Here is a 27,222-nt window from a genome sequence, read left to right as displayed (position 1 = left end):
TGGTGGGAAAAGGAACTATTTCTGAACCTGTGAGAGCTTCAAATATTGTTCCCTGGAATCCTATCTCAGGCCTCAGGTAGTTTTGCTCACATTTGAGTCACTGTTCAGCCAGCTACTCATGGGGGACCCTCTGCAGAGCCCTGTGGCTCCACGATCCCCCATGGAGCAGCAGGCTCCTCCCCAGTTCTATGTCCTGTGACCTCCAGCCACTTTGGCCTCTTTGGGCTATCATCTCTCTCCGCAACTCAGGGAGACCAGCGGGCTGCACCTGAGCTCCCTGCACCATAGCCTGGGATTCCAGCTGGAGGGAGCTGGGGCCACCACAGGGCCCTCCTTGTCTCTCCTCCGTGGCTTGAGGAGTGCTTTCCTTCATCACCTGGTGTCACCTTCAAGCAGGAGGGCAAGCATGGTCCCCATTACCCCATCTTGGCTGAAACTCTGGCTAATGCTGCTTTGCACAACAAGGGTGAGCCGCCCCCGCCCCTGCCCACCAATTATGGGGTGACTTCTACTGTCATCTCCATTTTATCAAATTGAAACATGGAGGAACCAAGAAATTTAGCCAAGGTGATGCACAGCCCAGATCCAAGTGGCACCCACCATGCTGCTCCCAGACAGGAGCATGGCAAACCTGGGGGCTCCCCGCTCACAGCCGCCCAGGCCAGAAGCCTCTGGTTTCCCAGGACTCCTCCCTGTTCCCCATCAGACCACCAACAAGCCCTATTAGTGCTCCCTCCCACTCATCACCCCATCCCCTTCTCTCCAGCCCACCACCTCCTGCCTCTTGATGACCATGACAGCCTCTGAACGGCTTCCTCCCACTCTGCCTCCACACCCACCCCACCATGCCTGCCTTGCACCTGCAGCCACAGAGCCACTACCGAAAGCAGAACCAGCTACTCTCCTGGCCAGCACCCTTCTGACCCTTCCCCTGGATGCATTCACTCCTCATTCGGCTGAGAGTCACCAGGTGCCCATCATGGGCCCAGGACACCATTTGAGGCACCAGAATAAAGAGACTGAGCCCCTGTCCTCAGTAACTCAAATTCTAGAGGGAAGAAACAGACAGTAAATGAACGTATAATATGCCAAGTATGGGGTAAAAGTACAAACCAGGCAGGTTAAGGGGGTGGAGAGCAACCATGGAGCAGGGGGTATTTTTGATATGTGGCCTGGAAGCTGCAAAGTGGGGGAAGCCACCGTGGGAATGGTGGATGGATATGGGGAACGAAGGGGAACCTGAGGCCTGACCCTGGGCCTCTTCACACTTAGAGGTCAGGAGACGAGGAGAAACCAGCCAAGGAGGGAGGGCAGGTCGGGGAGAGCACGATGTCCCAGAAGCCAAGGGCTGCAGCCCCTTGTCCTCAAAGTGTGGTCCGAGGATGCCGCACCAGCAGCACCAGATGCTTGGTAGAAATGCACAGTCCTGGCCGGGTGCAGTGGCTCATGCCTGTAATCCCAGCACTTTGGGAGGCCAAGGCAGGAGGATCATCGCTTGAGGTCAAGAGCTGGAGGACAGCCTGGCCAACATGGCAAAACCCCATCTCTACTAAAACTACAAAAATTAGCCGGGTGTGCTGGCGCGCACCTGTAGTCCCAGCTACTTGGGAGGCTGAGGCAGGAGAATCACTTGAACCTGGGAGGCAGAGGTTGCAATGAGCTGAGATCGTGCCATTGCACTCCAGCCTGGGCAACAGAGGGAGACTCCGTCTCAAAAACATAACAAACAAAAACAAATGCACAGTCCTGCAGCCCTGCTCCCCAGGCTACTCGATGCACGTTAAAATGTGAGGAAGACTGACCCGGAAAGTGTTTTGGAGAGGAAGGAGCACCAAGCTGTGACAGGGAAGGCAGGGACAGGGCTCCAGGAAGGCTGGCTCAGGCACCAACGCCCTGCTGCCTGCCGGGTCTCTGCTGACCTCACCCCTCTTGTCTTGTCCCCCTCCTGCTCTTATACTCCAAGCAAGATGAGCTTATCCAGGTCCTGCCTTGTCCTGCCTGCCTCTGGGCCTTTGCACGTGCCATTTCCTGCCCGGGGTGCTCTTTCCCATCTTCTTGCTACTCATCCTCAGGTTTCAGCATCTGGGCCCCTCACTCAGGGTCACCTCTCCTGGCTGCTGCCCCTGTTAACACTCCCCATTCTTCCTCTCTGCACTCCCGAAATCACCAGTACACATTCATGTCCCCCGACAAGACTGAAAACTCCACAAAAGCAGGGACCCAAAGCTGGGCCCAGGATGCAGTAAGAGCTCAAGGAATATTTGCTGCTGAATTATTAACAAACTATAAACGCCAAACATGTGGTGCAGACAGTGGGTGCTACTAGAGCCCAGAAGAGGGAGGCATCTTCAGGGGGTGGGAATCAGGAAAGGCTTGTTCCAGGAGCATGGAGACAGATGACCAGGAATCTCAGTACGCAGAGCTGGAGGGGAGTTCGAGTTCCTGGGAATGGCACTAGCAAAGGCCCAGAAGCAAGAAAATGCAAAGTTGGTGGCTGGGAGGCCAGAGGAACAACCTCTTACCCAGACAAGTCTAAAGGGCATTGGGGCAGTGCAGGTGAGGCCAGAAATGTAAATCAGGAGCAACCTTGGAGGACCCAGGACATCAGACGTTTGGGGCCTAGATCAGGAGCTGTGTTCCAGAGAGATTCCTTGGATGGGCTGATGGGGACGCCTTACGGGAAACAAATGTGCTGTAAAGGAAACCTTGGCACTATTCCGAGAGGACGGCTCTGGACGTGGCCACTGGGATAGGAAACCAAACCTCAGCGTGGTCTACACAAGCTGATCTTGTCTTGTTAAAACATAATTGAAGTCCTGCCAGTTAGCACAGTCACAGAAATGTCCCCACAGCCCCAGAGCCTGCTCCACACAGGCCACCCCTGTCATCTCCTCTCACTGAGAGCCTGCCCCATGGATCTGGGGGTGGCGGAGGGGGAGTGGATGTGCTGAGACGGGCCTGCCCTGGAGCTCCCAGCCCAGACTTAGGAAGGGAAATTCCAAGGAGAGGCCAGTGAGGCGCCATCAAAGCCACTGGCCCCGCCAGCCCCTGGGCAGCGTCTGAGGTTCGGGCCTGGGGTGCAAATCTAGCCTGCCGACAGCCTATCTCCCTGGGCCAGGATGAGGCAGGGACCCTGGCCCCAGCACCGGGCTGTGCTTGGCACACAGCTGACTCCATGGAAAGGAGGGAGGAAAGCTGGAGAGTGACATAATTCTCCTGTTTCAGAGGCAAGACTGAGGCCATGGTCGCCCTGATGCTAATGGGGAGAGTCTGGATTCCTGCCTAAGCCTTTCTGACCCCCAGGCAGATATGGACACAGCGTCAGAGGCATCCAGGGCTGGGAGGGAGAGGTGATAGCAACAGGCATAAGCACAGGCTGCCTGGAGCAGGGACACGGAGGTGAGAGCCTGGGAGCAGGTGTATGACCTCGGCTGGCAGAGAGGGCAGTGGAGGTGGCTTGGGCTGGGGGTGGCAGAGGGTATGGATGGCAGTGGACAGATGCTGGACTCTGGAGCTACTCAGGAAACTAAATGGGCAGGATTTTCTGGAGATGAGATACAGGAGGAAACAGCTGACTCCAGGCGTCACTTTGCTTGGTTGGCTGAGCAAGAAGAGATGCTGACATGGGGGAATCTGCCTCCTGCTGGCTGCATTTCCTTGGCAGATCAGTTCCCTGCTGTTTGCTCATCTGCAGAATGGGCACAGCGATACAGTGGGGGAAACCTTCATCAGGTCCCAGTATGACCCAGGTCCCTGTAAAGACTGATGAGAGGGCGGCTCTGCTTCCTGCTGACCCGCACCGCACAGGCGCACTCCGCACTCACACACGTTCCATGTTCCTAACTCAGAGGGCCTCGGCCTGGGCTGCACTTTGGCACCACCAGCAAAGCTGTGCAAGTATTGGTTCCTGGGCCCACCCCTGGAGCTTGTCCTGTCAGTGGCCTGGGATGCTGCCGGGTCTGGGGCAGATGTAACTGCCCCAGGTGATTTGAGTGTGCAGCCCGGGGTCAGCCTGTTGCTCTCCAGCAGCATCAATCAGAATCCTCTCAGGGGCTTGGCTGGGCCTCACCCCCAGAGTTCCTGACCCCACCGGCCTGGGTGGGACTTGGAACTCTGCATTTTAATAAGCTCCTAGTTGATGCTGATGGTGCTTTAAGTAAAGAAGTCACTGGCCTGGGGGAGGCACAGACTGGTAGTTATCTGCAAGGCTGCAGGACCAGGGTGGTGGCTGAAAGGCAAGGAGAGTGGCTGTGAGTTGGCAGAGGGCAGGCCCTTGGCCGGAGAGGGAAACGTTCACTGGCTCAGCCTCCCCACCCCTTCGCCCTTCTTGTGTGAGCCCCTCAGCACAGCCAGCGTGGGCATCTTCCTGGAAGAGGGAAGGCACTCATCTATGGCTCCAGGCTGCCAGTCCACCTGACCAGTGGGGTGGACATTAGTGGCTGCTGGACACACCCTCGGCCTCCCTCTCAGGCCGCCCAGGGCCGAGCTCAATTCTGAGCTCAGGTTGACTTTCCCAAAACTTCCCCGATGGCAGAGGGGGATGCATCTCTGCTCCTTGGAGTTGCAGTCGTGATTCCCGTAGACAAGAAGTCCCACAGGGGCACGGCACCACCTCAGCCCTCCCAGGGTGCTTGGTTCCCAGGGGCTCCGCCTCAGCCAATGACTCAGCCCACAGGCATTTATGGAGCACCTACTGTTTACCAGGCCTGTGCATCAAGGTGAGGCTGAGGGCCCACCCTCGTGGAGCTGGACACGAGGTCACAGTGTCCTGGGGAGGCTGGCCAAGGGAGCAGCTCCAGAAAAACAAGGAAAACGAAAACAAGCAGGGTGGGCCAGGCCGGGAGCAGTGGGGAGGTCACGCAGGCTTCCTGGAGAAGGCAAGGCCCGGCACCATCTTAAAGGGCCAGAAGGAGCCAGTCACCTGGAAAGGAGAGGACAGTGGGGGTGCCAGGGGTCTCCCAAGCCAAAGGACAACCCCTGAGGCCAGCAGGTGCATCCCCAGAGCGGTCCCCGTCCTGAGGCAGAGGCCACAAGGATGGGACTAGGGTGAGGGTCAGGTTGGTCCCAAGGAGTGAGGACTCACTCAGAGGAGGCCCTGCTGGGCCGGACCTGCTTTGGGGGCCATCCTTCGGGACACTGGTTCTCCCAGTGTGCTCCTCCAGCATGCTCCCCGCGCCCCCCACATCGGCATCCCCGGGGCACTTGGGAGAAAGGCATGTTCTCCGTCCCCCTGAGTCCGAAGCTGCAGGGTAGCACCTGCAGCCAGGTTTCAGTGCATTCGGGGGATGCTGGTGCAAGTCCAATGTGAGGGACGGGTGCTATGGGGGCACCAGGAAGGACTGGACAACCTCTCCTATGGAGGGCTTACACTGGCTGTGGAGAAGGCCGGGCAGGGTCCCCTGCAGGGAGACAAGCCAGGAGGAGAGGCAGGATGAGCTTGTGTGTGCACAGCCCCAACAGGAAAATGTGGGTGTCATCTCAGCCACAGTTACCACCCCCACAGTACACCCAGGTGGGCAGTGCCCTGAGGCTGGGCCTGGGTGTCTCCCCCACCTGGAACAGCACCTGGTTCCTGGCCTAGGTAAATACAAAGCCTGCTGTGGTGGACCCAGGATGGAGAGGGCTGGGAGGCAGGGGCCCAGTGCCAGGGCATAGCAGGTGCCTGCCACTGTGGAAGAGGCTGCCCTGGCCCCAGGAGGCCAGCTGCTTGGCAGAGGGTGGTCATGGCAGTGCAAGGTAGACGCAGAAGGGAGGCAGCTGCTCATGAGTGGGGTGGGCCGGGCTTGGGCCTTGGAAGACAGACCAGGATGCCCCGGTAGCTGGGCCCTGCCCTGTCCAGAGCCTGCCTGCCTGCTGAGGGACCCAAGGAGAGAGGCTTTCTGTCAATGCAGGGGGCAGGGCCAGGAGCTTCAGAGCTGGTACCTCTCTCAGGATCCCCGGAAGCTTCCTTCACAAAAGGCAATGGTAGTATCCAGGGTTCTTTCTCAACCTGGCCCCATGTGTCCCATGTCCTGACCGAGAATGCTGTTCTGTTGGCCCCTTGACACCCAGCGGCCCCTCAGGTAGAGGAGACCTTGGTAAGGGCTGGAATTCCTGGCTGGGGGCAGAGTTTCCGGGCCACGTTGCTGGCTGGGGTCTGGGGTGCCTTCCATGTGTCTACTGGCTCTCGGGGCTCTCCTGGGACTCCAGGCGTGTCCCCGCTGAGCAGAGGACACTCTGCTCCTGTCCGTAAGGACAGGAGAGACCCCGTCTGCTCCTGTCCGTAAGGCTGAGTCAGCAAGGGCTTTACTGAGCATCCAGGAGTTTTATCGAACATTATCTCAAGGTGCTGGGCCATTTTGGTGGGTAAAGGCCTGGAATTGCATCAAGCCTGTGCTTCCTCCCTCTTTGTGCCTCCGTTTCCTCGTCTTTGCATGAGGATGCTCAAAGTGCCTGTGCCGGCTGTGCCTATAAGGTTCACTGAAGCACCGGGGAGCCCCCAACCCAGCACGGGGCTAAGTTATTTGTTTACTAAACTAGAGCTCTGGTCGTTCCAGCAAGTCCTGGCCTGGCCCTCCCTCCCGTCCGCCTTCCACGCCCTGAACTGGGACCAGGAGCTGGGCTCAGTTCGAGGAAGAGAACGAAAAGAAAAGAGAAGTAAAGAAAAAAGAAAGAAAAGAAAAGAAAAAAGAAAGAAGGAAGGAGGGAGAGAAGGAAGGAAGAAAGGCAGGAAGGAAGGAAGGAGAGAGAAAAGGAAGGAAGGAGAGAGAGAGAAAAGGAAGGAAGGAAGGAGAGAGAAAAGGAAGGAAGGAGAGAGAGAGAAAAGGAAGGAAGGAAGGAGAGAGAGAGAAAAGGAAGGAAGGGAGGGAGGAAGGAAAGAGGGAGGGAAGGAAGGAAGGAAGGAAGGAAGGAAGGAAGGAAGGAAAGAAGGAAGGAAGGAAACTTAAGTCCAGCAGCAGAGAGGGTTTTACGAACCCAACTTCTGCACATTGTTATTTTTAAGGGAGAGAAAAAGCCAGCCCCGTCGGCAGCTGAGCTGGGACTTGCCCGGGGTTTTCAGGCCCTACCTTCCCACCCCCCGTTTCCTGACCCACGGCCGGGAGATCGGGAAACTGCAGCCCAGAAAGTTCTTGGTGCATCTCATCTGCCTTCTCCTGGCAGCCTGGAGCCCTGGCCTGGCCTACAGCTCTGTGCTGCTGTTCCTGCCCCCGGGAAACACTGGGGATCAGCTAGGTGAGGGTGGGGGTCACGAAGGCAAGACCCCAGCCCACTGAGGGCCTGCAGTGCAAGTGTGCCCAGCGGCCCCCACTGCATTGAAATCAGCACCAATGCCGTCCTACTGTGTGTGTGTGTGTGTGTGTGCGCCCCCGCTGCATTGAAATCAGCACCAATGCCACCCTACTCTGTGTGTGTGTGTGTGTGATGGAAGGAAAAGGAGATACATCAGATTTGATGTGGCACACCATGTTCACCCCTGGAGCCCTCACCCCTCACCATGTGACCTTGTGCTTTTCTCTCCCCACGCTAGGTTCCTTGGCTGTCTTGTTTCCATGTCTGTAAAATGGGCATAATAATAATCCTTGCCTTGGCTGTCCCAGCAATTGAAGGAGACATTGGTGAAGGGTGCCATGCCCTCCTGGCACAGAGATAGTGGTGCTTGGCACAGGATCCTGTGCTTATTATTATTAAGAGGTACAGGGAGCCATGCAGGGTGTTTGAGTGAGGCAGTGACCTGTTCAGACTTACGGTTCAGGAACCCCAGTGGGGCAACACAGGATGGCACGGGCAGGAGCCCCAGCTCACGGGATTTCCCGGGGGTATTTCCCGGGTATATTGCTGAGCATTCTACTTGTTGAAAAGCAGGTTTCTCTGCTGTATTGAAATCATCAATGTCAACAGTTGTAGGGCCTGACAGAGAGACGGGCCTGAACCACGAGCTTCTTCAGGGATGTGCATAAATATTTCAGACCACGAGGTGGTCAGAGCAGGAGAACAGGGGTTTCTGGGAGAGGCTGCTGAGCTCAGCATCCAGAAACCAGTCCTTTGCCCTCCTCCCATCTCCTCTACCAACAACTTGGTGCCCACGACCATTCAGCGTGACTGGCCTGTGTCTCACTCTGCAGCAGATGTGCCCAGTGATCCCGGGCAACGCCCCCTCTCTGGGGAGCACAGCCACCCAATTGCACAATGAGTGGGTCAGCCGCATGCTAGATCCCTCAGCATGCTAGATCCCTCAGCATGCTAGATCCCTCAATATGCTAGATCCCTCAGCATGCTAGATCCTTCAACCTGCTAGATCCCTCAACCTGCTAGATCCCTCAACCTGCTAGATCCCTCAACATGCTAGATCCCTCAACACACTAGATCCTTCAACATGCTAGATCCTTCAACATGCTAGATCCCTCAGCATGCTAGATCCTTCAACACGCTAGATCTCTCAACATGCTAGATACCTCAACATGCTAGATCCTTCAGCATCCTAGACCCCTCAACATGCTAGATCTCTCAACATACTAGATCCTTTGGCATGCTAGATGCCTCAACATGTTAGATCTCTCAACATGCTAGATCCTTCAGCGTGCTAGATCCTTCAACACGCTAGATCTCTCAACATGCTAGATCCCTCAACAAGCTAGATCCTGCAGCATGCTAGATCTCTCAACATGCTAGATCTTTCAGCATGCAAGATCCCTCAACATGCTAGACCCTTAACATGCTAGATCCTTCAACATGCTAGATCCCTCAACACGCTAGATCCTTCAGCATCCTAGATCCCTCAACATGCTAGATCTCTCAACATGCTAGATCCTTCAACGTGGTAGATCCTTCAGCATGCTAGATCCCTCAACACACTAGATCTCTCAACATGCTAGATCCCTCAACACGCTAGATCCTTCAACATGCTAGATCCATCGACATGCTAGGTTCCTCAGCATGCTTGATCCTTCAACCTGCTAGATCCCTTAACATGCTAGGTCCTTCAGCATGCTAGATCTTTCAGCATGCTAGATCCCTCAGCACACTAGATCTCTCAACATGCTAGATCCCTCAACACGCTAGATCCATCGACATGCTAGATCCCTCAGCATGCTTGATCCTTCAACCTGCTAGATCCCTCAACATGCTAGATCCTTCAGCATGCTAGATCCTTCAGCATGCTAGATCCCTCAACATGCTAGATCTTTCAGCATGCTAGATCCCTCAACATGTTAGATCTCTCAACATGCTAGATCCTTCAGCATGCTAGATCTCTCAACCTGCTAGATCTTACAGCATGCTAGATCCCTCAACATGCTAGACCCTTAACACACTAGATCCTTCAACATGCTAGACCCTTAATACACTAGATCCTTCAGCATGCTAGATCCCTCAACACACTAGATCTCTCAACATGCTAGATCCCTCAACACGCTAGATCCTTCAACATGCTAGATCCATCGACATGCTAGGTTCCTCAGCATGCTTGATCCTTCAACCTGCTAGATCCCTTAACATGCTAGGTCCTTCAGCATGCTAGATCTTTCAGCATGCTAGATCCCTCAGCACACTAGATCTCTCAACATGCTAGATCCCTCAACACGCTAGATCCATCGACATGCTAGATCCCTCAGCATGCTTGATCCTTCAACCTGCTAGATCCCTCAACATGCTAGATCCTTCAGCATGCTAGATCCTTCAGCATGCTAGATTCCTCAACATGCTAGATCTCTCAACATGCTAGATCCCTTAACATGCTAGATCCTTCAGCTTGCTAGATCCCTCAACACACTAGATCTCTCAACATGCTATATCCCTCAACACGCTATATCCCTCAACACGCTAGATCCCTCAACACGCTAGATCTTTCAACATGCTAGATCCCTCAGCATGCTAATCCCTCAACATGCTAGATCCTTCTGTACCATCGAGCCCACCCCCACTCCAGAGTCGGGATCCCACCTCCTTGGGCCATGCAGCCCAGGTGTGCCCTCCTCTGGGCAAGCAGGACCTGGAGCCAAAGGTGGCAACTCCAGGCCTGACAGCAGTGGCCACAACTCAAGCTTTATTTTTGCAAGTTCTTCCCCAAATCTTTCTGTTCAAGGTCCTTAAGTAGCGTGGTAGCCTGCCTGACAGAAGGGCCCCACAGGCCAGGCCTCCCACCAGCATGATCTATCTGAGCTCCCCATGGCACTGCCTGCTGCTCTGCCCCAGACAGGGCCAGTGGTGCCACCATCTCCCACAATCCCCAACTCGGTCTCAGCAGAAAGGGGCTGGGACTGGTCAGTGATTTTTGACCAGGGTCTGCGATTCCCTGGTGTCAAAGCAGGGAGTGCCACTGGCTTTCCCACTGCCCAGCCTCACAGCTCAGGGTGCGGGGACTTCTCACCTTTGCCTCTGTGGCTGCTCCTGGCTTCCTGGGCAGATGGCAGCAGTGAGGTCCTGGTGAGCACTGGGCTCCCACCCTCCCCTCCCCTCCCACGCTCGCCCCCCATTCGCCCATCACCTTTTTCTCTCTCCCTTCCCTATCTGCTCCAGGAGCTCCCAGGGAGATCCCAGGAAAGAGCTTCAGGGACCCCAGCCTGAGAAAGTGAGGTCAGTTAGACTGGGCAGAAGGTGAGGTTTGAGGCAGGCCTGACTCTTGGGGTGATGGTCTGAGTGCCCCGCCTCCCTCAGACCACCCAAAGCTCCAGCCTGAGAGTCCCAGCCACACCCGTGGGGGACGCAAGCCACTCATCTCCAGGAGGCCCAGGGAGCAACCAGGCAGCCCTCAGCCGGGGCCCCCTCTCCTCCCACACCCTGCCTGGCGGGGGCTATCTCAGCTCTGCCTGACCCAGCCTCTAACTGCACTGAAGGCTAGACCCTGCCCACTGGGTCAGAGGAAGCAGTGACCCCTGAGGACCAGGAAGCCCCCAGGAGGCTTTGGCACAGCCCCGTGACGGAGGCCAGGAGGCCTGATCCTGACACTCCCTGTCCTGCCCTACGGTTCCTGAGGTTGGCAGACAGTGACTTCCTGGTGGGGACCAGGCCAGCGGGGGACAATCACCTAGTCCTTTCAGCATCTTGCTTCCTGGTTATGGCTCCAGGGCCTCCCAACCATCCACAGCATTGGCGTTGGCTCCAGCTCCTCTCCTCCTGGTCCACAGCACCCCTTGACTCCCCTTCCCAGCTCCACACCATGCCCATGGTGGGCCAGGCAGGGCTCCAGCCCTGGGTCGTCCTGGTCGCGGGTCAGCTGAAACTGGTCTTGAGAGTGGCCTCTGTGACTTGGACTCCAGACAGGGATGGGCTTCGAGTTTCAACAAGACTCCTTGAGGAGCAAGGATAGGCATCTGTCCGGTCGGCTTTTCCATTGCTCAGTGGATCGTCTCACTCTTCTGGCCTCAGTTTACTCCCTAGAAAATATGGGTCAGGTCATCTCCTTGCAGAGATGTGTCAGACCCCCTGCTTCCCCGATGGCCTGGGGAGTGGGTGGGCTCTGGACAGTGGCCGAACCACTCTTACCTCAGTTCACGCCACCACCTGGGAAAGCCGCCTACGCTGGAGGGGGGTCCCAGGGTGAGATGAGATGAATGCACAGAGTCCCGCAAAGCCTGGCTGAGGCCACGCTGGTTCTTACAACCCCTGACATGGTTGGATGACAGTCCTGAGAAAGGCAGGGACCCATTGCTCCCCATCACACCCCACCCCTGCCTCACTCCTACCCAACTGCCCAGCAGCTCCGGCTGGCCCAACGTGGAAACGGCTTCCATTCTTCAACAGCACAGAGACCCCCGGGCACCACCATTTGCACTTTTGTGCCAAACACACACAGCGTGCCCTGCTCCTGCTGGGCAGTGAACAGCAGACCCGAAGAGCCCCTCCATGGTACTGACCCCAGGGGGCTCTCCAGCTGGGGTCTGGAGGGAGCTTCTGGAAATCCATGAAACCCCAGAAGTGGTCAGCAAAATGCCATGGTCCCTGTGCTCTTTCTGGGCGCCCCTCAAGGAATCCAGGCAACCACGGGGGCAAACCCTGGGCACGGGCGAGTTTTCCAAACACCAGCTCCCCACTCCGTGCCAAGCCCGGCAGCACCAGTCCCCCTGCTGTGGGCATTTTCTGCCTCCTAGACAGACCGCAAGACCCTCAGAACCCATGGTGGGCAGGGGCCTGATTCACTGCCCCCTTCCCCCCGCAGCTGAGCTGGGGATAGAGCTGGGAAGGCAGACATTCCAGGTGCTGTTGGGAACTGCCCTCCAGGCTCCCCCAGACTCCCTCCTGCCAGCCCACCCCCCAGCCGGGCTCTGGATAACGTCTCGGAGACCAACCGCGGCAGCGCAGGGCAGCCGAGCACTTCCTCCTCTGTTTATTACTGAACGCCGGCATCTGGGAGCCTGCGGAGCATGAAATTAGGAACAAATGTGCAGGAGGTCTAGACAGGAACTCTGCGGGCTGCTCTCCTCCGATCGAGGACACCGGGGCCCTTGGGCTTCCAGGTAGTGGGAGCGCCTTTGTAACCAGACAGATGTGTTTGTGGAGGAAAAGGCACTCTAAGTCTCCATAAGCCCTCGACGAGACGCCGGCATGGGGAGGAGTCTGACCGTGAGGCAACAAGCCTGGGTTCCAGGTCCAGCTCTGCCCTGGGCCCCCAGGGTCGGCCCTCTCTGCCCTGGCCTTAGTTTCTCCATCTGGAAGTGGAGGGCGCCCGCCTCACCTGGTTAGAGGGGCTGCTTGTGAAGCCATCAGATTGCAGGGCCCGTGCAGCTGCACTGCCGTCGGGACGTCTGTGTGTTTACCAGGCTCCCCGTCCTGGGGCCCGGTTGGTTTGGAAGGCGCGGGGCTGGATGAGCCAGAGGGCACGGCCAGTGCTGAGGGTTTAGGCCTTGGCTTCTCCCTGGCTCCTAGCACGAGCGCTGGGCATCTCAGGTGAACGAGGCAGACAGAAGACTTCATTAAGCATCGCCTGGGCCCTGCACCACGCAAGGCAGTGGCGGGGGCTGGGGCTGGGGCACAAAATAAATAGGCTCTGGAGGGTCCGTTCCCGTGGGCTTTACGGCAAGTGAGGGGGATGTGGCAAGAGGGACAGAAAACTAGCAAAGTCTGAAATTTAGCACGGGACGTGTGGCCCAGATGGTGGTGAGCAGGGGGTCTCCTGCCAGGGAAAGGCGGGTGTGGGGAGGGGGCTCCCGGGGGAGGCAGGTGGAGGCCGGTGTCTGGCTCTGCTGCCAGGTGTTTCCTGCCCCACCCCCAGCTCCACGCCATTCATTCCTCGGTGCCGGTGCCGCAGGAGACAACTGAAGCTTGTAAACGCAGCTGGCTCTCCCTGCCGGCTGCAGAGACGAGACGGGGCCCTCAGAAGGGGACTGTTGCCCGCCCAGGCCCCCTTGCCACAGACTCTGTGGACTGGGGTGGGGGACGCACAGGGGAGCCCCATCTCACAACCTGTCCCTGTAAAATCCCAGGGTGGGAACAGGGAAGCAAAGCCATTTATAAAGCTTTAAAACCATTTATGGTCCCAGGGGGCAGATAAACAATTCAGCGCTATTCTGGCCAAATTGCCTTGGCTGGCAGTGCGGAGGCTTCAGGGAGCTGGAAGAGGGGTGGGGCTCGAGTCACAAGCAGGCGGCAGAGTACCCTCCGCCAGGCTGTCGCTGGGACTGACCTGCATGGCTCTGCCTCCGAGGCTTGGCCTGTGCTGTTCCCAGCACCAACAGGCCCTCTCCTTCTTCTCCCAGCCCATCCTTCACAGCCCGGCTCAGAAGCTTCCTCCTCCAGGAAGTTTCCCTCGGTTCCTCCCCCATCCATTACCAACCTGAGCAGCCAAGTCCTCCTCTGTTCTCTCAGGCGCTCAGCTTTCTCCAAGCACAAGTATCCTTGGGAGCCAAAGTGCGTAGCCCTTCCCCTTCTCTGCCTACCCTTGGAGGGTGTCATCTGGCTTTATTGCCTTACCACTTGATGCTTGTTTACATTTTCATAATCCTGACTTTGTTGGGTGTCTAAATCATCTGGATTCCTGGCAGGGCCGCTTAAAAATCCAAGTCCCCCAGAGTTGGGAGGAATCAGTGTCTAAACCCTGGCACACCCATTTTACAGATAAGAAAACTGAACCCAGGGAGAGGCCTCTCACCCAAGGTCACCAGCAAGAGTAGAGCAGGACAGAGGCCCCGCAGGCTCATGTCACCTGGGCCACAGCTGAGTAGAGTCCTGGGGTCCCCAGGGAGGAGGCTGAAGGTGAGCACTCAGGGAGGGCAGCAGGTGGTCCATATTCTTCCTCCATTAAATGAAGGGGTGGGACGTGGTCCCTCTCAGCTCTGGCGTTTGAAGTTTTGAAGTTCTGTGGTGTTCATTAAAGTTCAGGAAGGCTTCCTGGAAGAGGAGAGCACATGCTGGGCTTTGATGGCGTGGTAGGTCTGGGGGGGAGGGATGGGCATCCCAGAGGGTGGGGCACAGCTAGAGCAGAGGAGAGGCAGGAGGGTGGAGGCCCAGGGAGGCCGTGTTGCTGGGAGCTGCTCGGAGTGAAGTGTGGGCTGATGTCAGGCCGGGCGCTGGTGGAGCTGCCGGCGGAGTGTGTGTCTGTCGGCCATGCCTGGCCCTGGGACCTGGCGCCGTCTCGGGCGTTGCTGCTCCTCAGCGGGCGTGTATCTGCAGAGCGAGGCTGAGAGGCTCCAGCTGGACCAACCCGGGTGTTGGAGGGTGGCTGCTGACAGCCCTGGGCACCTGGCCTGAGCCGGCACCCTTCCCGTCATGCCGCCAGGCTGCTCTCCGCTGGAGGAGACCTGGGCCCAGAGGAGCTGCAGCCAGGCGGAGCCAGGGACCGGCTGCATCTCAGACCTGAGAGAGAGCTTTGCGGCGAGAGGAGCCAGCTCCCTCAGGGACCTGATGAAGGACTCAGACCCAGGGAGGGACGCGGTCCTAACATCAGCACAGCGCTGAGCATGGTGCAGCTGCTGTCCCACGGAACCCCTGGGGTTCTCCCATTTTATAGAGGAGGGAACTGAGGCAGAGGAGTGGAGGCATTGAAGGCCCATTCTTGCAGCTAACCAGAGGCAGAGCCAGGCTGGCACTTGGGGGTCTAGCCTGGGTGTCCTGTATGGCTCCCCAGTACCTGTCCCTGAGGGAGCGCCTCAGCCCAGCCACGGCCACCTACAGTCTCCGTCCTCCCTGCAGTCTCAGCCTGACAGCAGTGGGAGCCCCTCCACCCAGGCTCATGCTTCCCTATGGGAAAGCCATGGCCCCCATTGCTATCAGTAAGCCCCAGCCGTGGGCCCCCAGCCATGGCCCGTAGTGGAGGGTGGTGCTGAACGTTAATCCCTGCATGACCACAGACAACACTCGGGCATGAGCCTCCACCTCCCTCAACCTCTCCCAAGCTGTGTGAGTGCCCTCATTGATGACGTGGGGCCTTAATTACCTGGGTGCAAATAGCAAAAATGCACTCCAGGTGACATACACACAGCAGGTGACATACACACAGCAGGAGTCACTCTGCAGGTGTCGGGGAGGGATCAACACCTGAGTCAGGACCACAACGGCAGTCTCTCCCGCAGCTGTGGCCTTCCTCGCTCGCTCCGGGGACCAGCGCCTTCTGACTCTCCAACATGTGGCTGAAAACCCCACCTGTGGTTACAGCCTGGCCACAGCCTGAGCACTCATGTCTCTACCCAAGGTCAAGCGACCAGCAGGGACCGGCCAGTATCTCAGGTCTTAATTCCATTTCCCAGGAGAGAGGCCAGCTGGCCTAGCCTGGAGCGCACGTCCATCCCAAACCCAATAAACCGTGTGGCCAAAAGGACAGCAGCAGAGGGCTCAGATGTGGCCACCGGCCTCTTGGCTCAGGACACAAAGAAGAGGGCCATGGCTGGGCCAGCACCCTCAAACCTGATATCAGCACAGTGTGTGGGCTTCCCCAAAGGAGCTGTGGCATTCAAAGCATTCATGTGGAGGAGACATGGGGTTCAGCAGTCAGGGTAGGGTGGCAGGGGCCCCAAGGTGGATGGTAGCAGCGGATCCAGCCCTGACCTGACCCAGATCCCTCATCTTACTGGTGCTGGGGCCTGGGCAGGTCATTTCTCTCCAGGCCTCGGTTTGCTCCCTAGTGGGATCATTTGAACATCAAAAGGAATCATGACTGCAGTGGATTGAAACTCATCAAATATATTTTCAAAAATCAGTGAGATTGCACTGGGCAAGTTTCCACGTAGAAAGGCAAGCTGGGGCAGACAACAGGCTGGGACCAACAGGGACGCGGGGCCTGCAAAGCGAGCAGGGTCACTTTTGGTTCACTGAGAGGTGTGGGTCTGGGCTGGCCTGTTCTCCGTCCTCTCGGCACACACACACAGCCACAAACCTCAGGGCACCAGCTCATTCTGATCCCTGATAAAGGGAGGAATGGAACCTCTGAGCCTTCCCTCTGCAGGCCGCATGCTAGGGTAACCACACAGATGATAAAGGAATGTGCTTTAGAGCTTTTTCAAGAAGAACGGGAGTTCATAAACGTGGAAAGAAGGATAACATTTGGAAAGTCACTACTTTGTAACTCCTAGTGAAGTAACAGATCCAGGTCATGCACAGGATGCTGCAGCAATGGGCTGGGAGACCCCCCGGAACCTGGCAACGGAAGAACTGGCCGAGAGCAGCTGCATTCATTAGCTGATTGTGACGTCAAGATGAGGGGGACAGCAGACATCAGGCCCCTGGGAGTGATGCAACAGGAAGCCAGTTTAGAGGAGAAACACTGATAAAGGAGCATGTTCAATGCCACGCAAGGAATCCCGGCCAGCTCCAGTGCATGGAAAATTCCGTCAGATAAACAACCCAGTTTCTCCAGTAAACAACATGGGGGTGCGGGGCGCGAATGGATTTTGAGCTGTTCTAGAGCAAAAGGAGCCAAAAGCAAGTACATCCTGATTTGAACTAACCAACCGTAAAAAAGGCATTTCGGAGACGACAAGAGAAAGCTAAACGTAGGCTGGGTAATTTTTTAAAAATCCTCCTCCGTCAGATTCTGCACTGGAGTATTTATGGGTAAAGTGATATGCTCTGTGATTTCCTTTAAAATACTCCAATCTCTTCCTCCACCCCATACCCCAGCAAGAAAAAAAAAAAAAAGAGGCTTGGGAAATTGAGGAAGGGAAGTGGCGCCAGCTCCCACTGCTCTGTGAGAGGTGATTGTGAAGCATTCAGGAATTTTGTAAGCCGCTTGTCAAACCTTGCTTGAACTGAAACTGGCCACGGTAAGAAAATCTACACCACAAAAATCAGCAAATGCTCCCAGCCCGGTGCTTTGAGAGCTGGTTTATCAGCACACCCCAGGACAGGGATGAGCTGAATGTGGCAGCCACTGACAGCATCACTCCAGCCTCCCTGCGTTGTGTTTGATGGACATTTTCCACAAGAAGGAGTTTGCGAAGGGCATGTCCCTAGGCCTGGAAATCCCACTTCTAAGAATGTATCCTGAAAGCCACTGAAGCAGGTTCAGGTGGTTCCCATTACTTAGCTACAAAGACGCTTATTAAAACATTGCTAAAAATATTTCTTTAATGTAAGAAGCCCAAACGTCAGGCAGGAATTGGTTTTCAGTTTTGCAAGATGAAAAATTCTGGAGATTAATTGCCCAACAGTGTGAAATATACTTCATGCTACTGAGCTGCACACGTACAAATGGTGAAGATGGTACATTTTATGTGTGCTTTACCACAATTAAGCATTTTAAAGAAAAGGAGTCAGTTACATGAAACAATGGAATCGGGTTAGAGATTATGTTGCAGAAGAAAATTTAAGGATATAGCAGAATAATGGTGACTGTGTGAGATGAAAATGCAGGGAAGCAGGTTACAAAACCATATGTTCGGCTTGACCGCATTTGGGTAAATTTAAAAACGTGCAAGCTTGTAGAGCCAGGCTGGAAGGGTGCCATTCATTGAGAGCATGCTACGCTGAGCATGGAGAGACACGCTTGTAAAAGTGTCACAAAACCCTATGCTATTAGCATCCACCTTCTACGGATGTGGAAGCTGAGGCTGGGAGAGGGGCAGGGACAGAGGCCAGCTGAGGCAGAGCAGGACCTGGGCTCCTCCTGCAGCCCGTCCCAGGCAGAGCCCCTGCCTCTCACAGGCACATCCTGGGGTGCTTTTTTCCCCTAAGCTTGTCTTCTCAGTTCTCTAGAATAGCACGAGTGACTTTTGTGGTGACGAAGCGTGATGCTCTAAAGCTGGCGGCGTGTGTTGCAGGCTGTTGATGGAGAAGGGGGCGGATGACAGCCGGGACCGTGGTCATCACCGGGGGCATCTTGGCGACTGTGATTCTGCTCTGCATCATCGCTGTTCTGTGCTACTGCCGGCTCCAGGTATTCCCGGGCGGCAGGGAAGGGGACAGGGCAGGGAGGCCCAGAGGGTGCCTCTACCTCGGGAGGGAGCCCCGCATGAAGGCCACAAGGGGTACGGCCCGGGAAGTGGGGAAGAACCCTGTGGCAGAGAAGATGCACAGCAGAAGGCAGCAGGACCCTACCATGGGGCTCAGTAAGACATGCCTGACTCCCCTCACCCAGAGCTTATAATGAAGCTCAGAGATGGGAAGGGATTTAAGGGCACCAGCTGCCCAAAAGGAGTGTCGCAGTGAGCAATCCTTCCCACCTGCACTCCAGGGCCATCCAGGGTCCCCATGTCTCCCTGAGAGATGAGGGGGAGCCATCGGGGCAGGGTGAGGCAACACAGCTGCCAGTGCCTGTGACCCCCGGCTCTGCTGATGTGGGGCTGCGAACCCCTCCATGCCTCAATCTCCCCACCTGCGAAATGGAGATAACAGTCACACCTGCACGTTGCTGGGCGGAAGAGATGAGTGGATCGTTGTGAAGTGCTCAGCACTGTGCCTGGCCTGAGCGAGACCCATAGCACTGGTTAAACAGCTGAAGTGTCAGGCCTGGGCTTGGGCCACCCCACTCCCACTGTGCCTATCTCCCCTCCCCAGTCAGGGGTAGCCTTTCCCGCATGTGGGTTCTGGGGTGGGAGCGGGCGGCCGCATGGTCACCGTCCCTCTGCCCGCAGTACTACTGCTGCAAGAAGGAGGAGTCGGAGGAGGACGAGGAGGAGCCAGACTTCGCCGTTCACTCGCACCTGCCCCCGCTGCACTCCAACCGCAACCTGGTGCTGACCAACGGGCCGGCGCTCTACCCCACCGCCTCCACCTCCTTCAGCCAGAAGTCCCCGCAGGCCCGCGCCCTCTGCCGCAGCTGCTCCCACTGCGAGCCCCCCACCTTCTTCCTGCAGGAGCCGCCAGAGGAGGAAGAGGACGTGCTGAACGGCGGGGAGCGCGTGCTCTACAAGAGCGTGAGCCAGGAGGACGTGGAGCTGCCCCCGGGGGGCTTCGGGGTCCTGCAGGCACTCAACCCCAACCGCCTCTCAGCCATGCGGGAGGCCTTCGCCAGGAGCCGCAGCATCAGCACCGATGTGTGACCTGGGCCCGCCCCCAGGGTCGTGGCCTTGAAGGTCCTGAGACAATGGGGGGATTCCTGTGGCACACCCACCTGGCCCCAGGCCCCAAGTGGGGCTTGGCTGAGCCTTCCTGGAATCCCTGTCCTCTGGGCAGGCCCAGGCTTGGGGAGCCCCCAGGCTTGTGGCAGGGATAAGGCTCGTTGAACACAAATGTGTCCGGTGGGGAGGCACAGCTGGGGCCTGGGACTAGAAGGACCAGGTGACCATACAGCCGGCTGGGCGTGCACCAGGGCTCTCAGGCACAGAGGCCACCGTTACTCCTGATGATTCTGTCTCAGACCCAACAACTTGGCCTTCCCAGGAGGTCTCCATGTGTCACCCACTCCCTGGGTCTCACCCTTCTCACCTGCTCAAGGAAGGAATGACCTCAGTGAGGCCCAGGGCCCTGCAGCAAGGCCCTCCCTGGCAATTGCAGACCAAGGATTCTGCTCCTCCACCCTGAACTCCAGCCTCTCTTCCTCTATTTTTCCCTCTCTCTCCCCTACCCGTCTCTCCCTCTCTCTCACACACACACTCTCCCGGGTTCAAGTGCCAAGCGTCTGCCTAGGCTGAGACATGTTGTGCTGACCTCCCTGAAGATGGACAGGCTGCCCCCTAGAAGGGAGACTTTCAGGGGCAGCAGAGCCCTTGGGATGCTCAGCCCCAACTGGCTTTTTGGTGGCAGAGGGAGGCATGGGGAGAGGGAGAGGCCATGTCCCAGTCCACCTGCCGTGGGAGAGGCAACGCGGAAATGTATACACCCAGTGCTCAGCCAGAAACAGGTCCAGCAAGCGGCAGTGCACGGAGGCAGCCCGGGGCTCGTCAGGGTGGGCAGAGCCATGGCCCAGGGCTTGAAACCCCCTGAGTTCCCCGTGAGACTTGGCTGGCCCTTCCCACCCCTGGGCCTCAGTCTCCCCATCTTGTGTGATGAGGAGAGACCCTGAGGACAGAGGTCTTCAGGCTCTTGGTCTCAACAGGAACTGAGATCCTCAAGGGAGACAGAGCTGCGGGTCACCTCCCCTACCTGCTTCTCAGCAGGACCTAGGAGGCCTGGCCCAGCTCCTGGTGGACCCCAAGCAGCCAGAGCCTACTGCTGCAATCTGAAGACCTCATCTGAGCCCACTCTCCACCAAGCACCCACCCAGGCTGAGGTCTCCTGGGAATTCTCACCCGCTCTCCTGCTGCTAAGGAAATGACGTCAATGGCTACCCCAGAGAAATGCCCCAAATCCCAGGACACCAGCCATCAGGAAGTCAGCTCTTCCTCACCCAGAAAGAGGCAATTATTTCCTCTCAGCAACCTGGCCCCAGGAGCCCCTTCCCTCTCTGGGGCTCTGCCTCTCCTTCTGGGCCCTGCCATGGAGCCCCAGGGCCGGGGCAGCCCCTCTCTGCCCAGGGAAGGCACCGTCCTCAAAGACAAGGCTTTGCCAGGCAGTGGCCTTCCCTGAGCTGAGGGGTGGCCTGAGCAGGATACTTCTTGCCCTTACTCAAAAACGAAATCGCCAGTTTCCAGAGGCGTCGGAACGGCTGGCGAAGACACAATCGTTATGTTCTCAGTTGTTTTCCTCCTCTTACTTTCTCCCCTGCCTGGTTTGGACAGGCCAGTGGCATTCGCCTTTGAGGTCCCTCACAGCCCCGGCCCCCGGGGCCCGCCCACACCTCTGGCTTCCTCTGTGCATCCTGTGAAGTCTGTTTCTGATGCATCGGCGTGGGGGGTGGGCTGGGTGGGGTGGGGATGAGGGCCCGGAGCTGGCCCGTGCTGTGGCTGTTCTGATTCCATTTCCCAATTCCTTTCTGGTCTCCATCCTCTCTGTAGATATGTAGATCTCTTTGAAACAAAGTAAGCACCCATCCCTCCCAGCTCACTCGGCTCCACCGTGGGGACCTGCTGGGGGAGCCGCTGGCTCCCTGAGGAAAGTGAAAGCCAATAAAACATCTCCCACACTCTCGTGCAGCGTCTTCAGTCCTCCTGGGTGTCCAGGCCATCCACACCCACGCTCTTCAACCTTCTGGGAGGGGCTTCCTCCCACCCCGCAGGAGGCAGAGTCAGCTTCTCCTTCCGGATGCAGCCAGCCAGGCCAGGGCTCTGCCCAGCGGGGCCGAGAGCTCCTCTCTGGCTTGGGGGCACAGCAGTGGGCCACGTTTGATTTTGAGTTTCCCAGTGGCTATCCATCTTCCAGCATTGCGAACTACCAGGGTGGACTCTGAGCCCCTGGACGGAGAGGGTTGTGGGGGACAGGCTGGGTCCCCTGGGACAAGTGACAGCATCTCTGGGCCTCAGTTTTAGCCTCCACACAAGGGGGTAATCACGATGCCTATATCGTGGGGACCTTTGGAAGATAAACCCAGGCAGCACCAAGGAGGTGCTGGGCACAGAACCTGGCATACAGTAAGTGTATAATAAATGTTGGCAGAAAGGAGAGCCGGGAGGAAACAGACAGGAAGAAGATGTGGGTTGGGGGAAACAGGAGGAGAGAACAGCGAGGTGAGGGCAGGCACAGGGTGACGTGGGCAGAGAGGCCTTAGACCCCGGGGTCTCAGGACTCGGCTCTGTCTGGCCCAAGCTGGTGACCTTGAGCAAGTCCATCCCAGGGGCCTCTAACTCCTGGACTTTAGGGATTGAAAGGACCATCCTGATTGCAGCCCCTCAATGCACACGCGTGCAGGCACACTCAGAGGCAAGAACACACTGGGCGGGGGGGGGAGGGTGCTGCCTTAGTTTCCCCAGAGCCCCAAGTCCTTCAGAAGCCACCCTAAAGCTGTGATGGACCCTGCTTTGGCTCCCAGTCTGAGGACAAGCTGGCCTCACATCGAGGAAGCAGCCCGGCAGCTACTCACCTCCCAACTGCCTGTGTGCTCAGAGACACGTCCTGGGGCCCTCTCCGGGTGGTACAGCCCCATCCTCCCCCCCATGCAGGTCCTCCAGCTGTGTCACTTTTCCTCTCCGGGTGCTCTTTCCCGCCCTCTCGTCTGGGAAAAGCCACTCCTGCTGCTGGGTCAACCAAGCAACCCCTCCCCTTCTGGGGACACAGCCCCTCCCCTGTGTTCCTGCACCCACGAGTCCGGGTCAGGAAGCCCCCCATGAGCTCCAGGAATGGCAGTGACGGTGCTGTTTCCTGAGGCTCAAGGTGGGCCCTGCCCCGCGCCCCCAACACCTGCCTCATCTCCTCTGTTCTTGCCCACACACTTGGAGGTGGGTGCCCTACACCTTAGCCAAGGTCCCTGACCCCTGCCCCCACAAGTCCTGTACCAGTTGCTGACGGGCTCGAGATGTCAACTCCACTCCTACTCCAGCACCTGAGTCCCAATGTGTCCCCAAACGCCCTCCCTGCACGCTCCCCACGCCTCTCTTTGCCTTTTATTTGCATCTGTCTTTCTCCTCAGAGCAGGTGCTGTGGCCCCCCACGGCCCACCCCTGCACCCGAGGCCTCAGTGAGCTGGAGGGACCTCACACAGCCAGGCCCGGGCCCTCCAAGCCCCCAGGCCACCCACTTCTCCAGCCAGAGGCAACTGAGACCCCATGATGCCGCCATAAATAGGACCACTTTATTAACGTAGATGAGCACTGACCGCGGTCCATCCCCAAACGTCCCGTAGGCAAGCGCCTCTGCCCGGGGTAGAAAGTGCGGCGGGAAGAGAGCTCCATGGGAGGGGCTCCATAAGGGGGAGCACACCTGGGCCTCCTTGGCTGCCCGAGCCCCTCTCACCCCATGGCCTCCGAGGGAGGGAGGCCCTCCCCCGACGTTGGGCTCGCTTGCAAGTTTCCTTCAGAAGGCCCTGCCACCCAGAGAGGGCGTGGGCTACGGGCCCGGAACAAGACACCTCCACCGCTGGCTGTGGGCCCTGGGCCCCTCGGCTGGGGGCTGCTGGGGGCTGGGGAGCGGGAGCCACAAACACAGGATCCACGCAGGAACACGGACAGGTTCCCACGGCAGGGGTGGCTCTGTCTGGGGGAGGCCACCGGGTGCCGGAGGCTCTGCCCCAGGAGCACAAAGGTCCATGGGCTGTGGGAAGTCCCCTCTCGACAGCCGAGGCTCAGTGCCACGTCTCTCAGGCCAGTGTGCCCTGCAGGAGGGGGGTCTGTGGAGGCCCCAGAAGCTGCAGCAGCCCCAGGAGGGGCGCTTGGTCTTCATCTGGAAGGGGCTGCAGCTGCCGGGCCTAGGAGTGGGGGGGCCTGCAGGAGCGGCAGCACGCCTTGCTGTAGTACCAGTGCCCACAGAGGTTCACCTTGATGGCCAGGGCACAGTTGGTGCCCGGCTGGTCCTGGCAGCTGTCATCTGGAGAAGGAACACAGAGCGAAGCAGGGCAGTTTCAGGAGGTGGCCAAGGGGTGAAAACCCCGAGGACCCCCCACGTGCTGTTTTCCAGGGGCAGTGGGCCTCCCCACCCCATGGTAGGTCTCCATCTCTAGCTCTCTGCTCCCTCTTTCCTGGCCCATCTCTGTCCCCAAGATGTCACTGTCCCAGATCACACCAGGTGATTTGATCTGTGTCCCAAGAGGAGTGATGCCTAGAGGAGCTACAGATGTCACACCCAGAGGCCTAAGCATCCCCAAAGGTTCCACAGGGGCCGTCCCCGTCCACCACTCAATGTATCCAAAGCATAACTTTTCACGTGCCCTGCACCTGGCACCCTGTCCCTCCTCCAGGTGCCCAGGCCCTGCTTCAGCTGCTCCCTTCCCTGCCCCCTGTGTGCCAGCCCCTGGCTGTTCCAGCTGAGTCATCCTGGATTCAGGTCTCGGCCCCACAGTGGTCCTGCCATCTGAAGCTGACCCTTTTCCCAAAGTACAGGTCTCAGCATGGCTCCCTGGGGCCATGGAGCCCCAGTCAGGCCTCCCCCATTTTCCCCTTCCCACTCTCCCCTCCCAGTGGGGCTCAGCCACGCCAGGAGGGAGCCTCCACTCCCGGCACAGCTTGGTCTCTCTCAAGCTGGTTCCCAGGCTCACCATCAAGGTGAGCAATGTCTGCTCACCCCTCAGGCCCTGACTCTGTCCTCGCCTCCCCTGGGAAGTCCCAGAGCCACCCTCAGCCTCCCCGCTCCTCACCTGGGGGCTCCGTGGGGCAGGGCTGCAGATCACAGGCCTGTCTGCCAACGGGCTTCACCAACGGATCGCAACCACGGACGATGTCAGTCCCCTGGTAGCACTTGACGTCTCGCATCCTCACGCCCACCCCACAGGTCTTGGTGCACTGGTGTGGGAGAGACACAAGGCATGGGGAAAGCGTCCTGATGGGGCAGGGGCCTGGGCAGGGGGCGGGGAACCTGCACATTCCCCCTTCCCCACCCCACCCTTCCCAGGCGGCTGTGAGTCTCAATTGACACAGGACCCATGGAAGCCCATTTGAAACTAGACCTGCAGCTCCAAGGCTGAGTTGAGGTGCCGACAAAAGGGCACTGGCTGGCAGTCGGGAGGCTCTGATTGTCTCCCACCCAGGGCTGCCTCAGTCTCCCCGGAAGCACAGTGAGGGGTGGTCCCTCCTCTCTCATTTCCCAAGAGGTCCAGGCACTGGCTGGCAGTCAGGAGGATCTGATTCTCTCCCCACACAGGGCTGCCTGTCTCCCCAGATGCACAGTAAGGGGTGGTCCCTCCTCTCCCATCTCCCTGAGGGTCCTCTGGCCCCAGCTTTCCTGGGTCTGTGGTGCAGACTGTTTGTTGTGGGCCGATCAAATGCATCTCGCGAAGTCACCACCCCCTCCAGTGGCTCCCTGTCCAGATGTTCCCCTTGGAAAACCCCACTGAGCTCCCCAGAACACCAGAGACATCTGCTGGCCCCAGTCACCCTACTGTCCTCCTGCCAAGATCCCACAGGTGGTGGCTCCCTCACACTCCCCCCAACGTGGGTGACCCCACATCACCCAGGCACGTCTGGGATCTGACCCCTCAGTCCTCTGAGGTGGGTGGGGTGGGAGGCCCTGGCCCTGGGACCCACTCTCCACTTCTGTTTGCAAAGGAGCAGGGAGGACCGATTAAGACTTGGCAGAAAGACTGCTGCCTGCCTGCCTGCTCTGAGCCAGGGGGTGGGGGCTGGCACCGTCTGCAGGCGAGGAGAGGCTGGCTTGGCGCTGACGGCGTGAGGACAATCAGCCTTTGGCAGGGCCCTGAGGAGCCTCTGGATGTGCCTCTGGAGAGCAGCACATTCCCGGCCAGCCCTGGTGCCAGCTCCTCTGCCCCTGGGGAGTGGATGGGACTGGGCAGCTGGGGGGACAAACACTGACTGAGCCACCGCTATGCACCGGCATCGGGGGGCAGCTACCAGGGAGGAGGAGTCCACACGCCCACCAGCCATCTGTGCCAGCCGCACCTCATCCGGCCCTGCCACCTCCTCATCAGGGCTAGGGGGATGCTCCTCCCCAGCACCCCAGGCTGTCCTTCTGGGGTCCCCCCTTCATAGCTTCATGGCTCCCCCCGTGCCATGGCTCATCACCCAGCAAGGTACCTGCACCTAGTGGGTCCCTGTTCCTGGCCCCACAGTCCTGCACCTAGTGGGTCCCTGTTTCCTGGCCCCACGGTGGCCCCCCCATCTGAAGCTAGTGCTCTTCCCAAACTACAGACCTGGGCTGGCTCCCTGGGGCCCTGGAACCCCGGTCAGCCTCCCTGCCTCTGCCCCTTCCCACTCTCCCTCCCGCCGGGCCTAGCCTTTCCAGAAGGAGGCTTCAGGGCCCGGCACACCGTGGTCTCTCCAGCTGACTCCCGGCAAAAGCCGGCTCACCCTTCAGACCCTGGCTCTGCCCAGGGCTCCCCTGGGAAGCCCCAGGCCCACCGTCAGCCTTTCCCCTCCTCACTTGGGGGTCCTTTGGTGGGCAACAGGGAATGAGTGAGTGTGTGTTCTCCCTCCTGAACAAGCATGTGTGCTACAGGGCAGGCAGAGGCCCTGGCGGGGGAGGGGCAGGGTGGAGGACAGACGCCACCCAGCGTGCACGAAGAGCCTGGGGCCTGGACCCCAATCTCTGAGCAGGGCCGCACTGGGGTCCCCAGCTCGCTCCTCACAGACTCTTGGACTCTCCGCCTTGAACTCATAAGGTTTAGGATCTGGCACCCACCCGCCACGGTGACCAAGACTTGGAGCCCTCGGGCGCCAGGGCCTGATACACAGCTGGGCACTTCACCATGAACATTCCAGGCTCTGAGTCCCGTCTGACACCCCCATTTTGTCTCCTGGGTATTCAGAGCTGGCCCATCAGGAAACTGAGGCCAGAGGTAGCTGGAGATCCCAGGTAAACTGCCTGGCTATGGAAGCCCCTGCCCAGTGATTCCCAGATACCCTCTGGACACCCCCAGGTCACCCTCTCAGAAGCTCATGGCATCGCCAGGTGGGAGGCGGCTGGGTCTGGGGCCAGGGCTGGCGCTGCTGTGAAAGGGGCACAGATGGCTGATGTGTCGCAGCTGATGTGAGTTACTCAAGCTGGAGTCTAGACAGGACTGCCTCCGTGGGGCCCAGAAGGCAGAGGGGCACCCACTGGCACATGGCGAGGCTCTGGAGTCACTCGGAGGCCCCACAGGAAGTGCAGCAAAAGGGGAAAACAGCAGGACAGGTGAAAGCAACCTGTTTGCTCTAAAAGACAACTGGTGGCGAGGGGGTGCCCAGTTTGCCACCCCCTCTGTGAAACCAGGGCTGCCCACCCACCTTGGGGCTCCCTGCCTGGGGCCCCTTGGGATGAGCTGATTCAGGACCCCCTTCCCTTGCAGATGCCACACCCCACCTGGGTTTCACTCTAGGGCCATGGACAGGCCTGGCCTCCAATATCTGCTACAGCCCCCAGTAACTGTGGGAGCCCGAGTGGGCCAGAGAGCTCCCTGAACTTCAGTTTCTTCCTCTGAGG

At 58.4% G+C, this 27,222-nt stretch overlaps 2 protein-coding genes and 1 long non-coding RNA gene across 29 annotated transcripts in view; 1 reads left to right on the top strand and 2 right to left on the bottom strand.

Annotated features, from left to right (window-relative positions):
- Positions 1 to 21,351, top strand: part of FAM163B (family with sequence similarity 163 member B) — a 34,046-nt gene extending 12,695 nt beyond the window's left edge. Inside the window, exons 1-5 of one of the 13 annotated variants that reach the window (XR_008504609.2) lie at positions 16,386 to 16,898; positions 17,026 to 17,168; positions 18,165 to 18,280; positions 18,978 to 20,681; positions 21,219 to 21,351. Coding sequence is in view for 7 of the 13 variants with exons in the window: in XM_054501802.2 (XP_054357777.1) it covers positions 18,188 to 18,280; positions 18,978 to 19,385 (501 nt within the window). In the remaining 6 variants the exon portion in view is untranslated. Of the gene's footprint in view, positions 1 to 16,385; positions 17,414 to 18,164; positions 18,281 to 18,977 lie in introns of those variants that run through there. The other 12 variants (XR_008504610.2, XR_008504614.2, XR_008504613.2 and 9 more) reach the window with 12 other exon arrangements.
- Positions 489 to 13,215, bottom strand: LOC134737932 (uncharacterized). Of its 2 annotated transcripts, none has more exons than XR_010123379.1 (3): positions 11,461 to 12,222; positions 11,003 to 11,351; positions 489 to 3,688 (listed from the first exon to the last, which is right to left on the bottom strand). It is a non-coding gene; the product is annotated as an uncharacterized LOC134737932 (long non-coding RNA). The 2 variants fall into 2 exon arrangements; XR_010123380.1 differs by lacking the exon at positions 489 to 3,688 and adding an exon at positions 12,650 to 13,215 and having other exon boundaries at positions 10,452 to 11,351; positions 11,461 to 11,580.
- A 1,931-nt stretch (positions 21,352 to 23,282) lies between the features above and the next one.
- Positions 23,283 to 27,222, bottom strand: part of ADAMTSL2 (ADAMTS like 2) — a 38,912-nt gene continuing 34,972 nt past the window's right edge. For 13 of the 14 annotated variants that reach the window (XM_054501791.2, XM_063649995.1, XM_063649996.1 and 10 more), the window contains 2 exons: positions 24,446 to 24,590; positions 23,283 to 23,679 (listed from right to left, as the gene is read on the bottom strand). In XM_054501791.2, coding sequence (XP_054357766.1) covers positions 23,561 to 23,679; positions 24,446 to 24,590 — 264 coding nt within the window. In that variant the 3' untranslated portion in view covers positions 23,283 to 23,560. Of the gene's footprint in view, positions 23,680 to 24,445; positions 24,591 to 27,222 lie in introns of those variants that run through there. The other variant, XM_063649999.1, reaches the window with a different exon arrangement.

Source organism: Pongo pygmaeus, chromosome 13 (genome assembly GCF_028885625.2).
Source record: "Pongo pygmaeus isolate AG05252 chromosome 13, NHGRI_mPonPyg2-v2.0_pri, whole genome shotgun sequence".
Classification (NCBI taxonomy): domain Eukaryota; kingdom Metazoa; phylum Chordata; class Mammalia; order Primates; family Hominidae; genus Pongo; species Pongo pygmaeus.
This window is presented reverse-complemented; position numbering and strand designations above follow the sequence as displayed.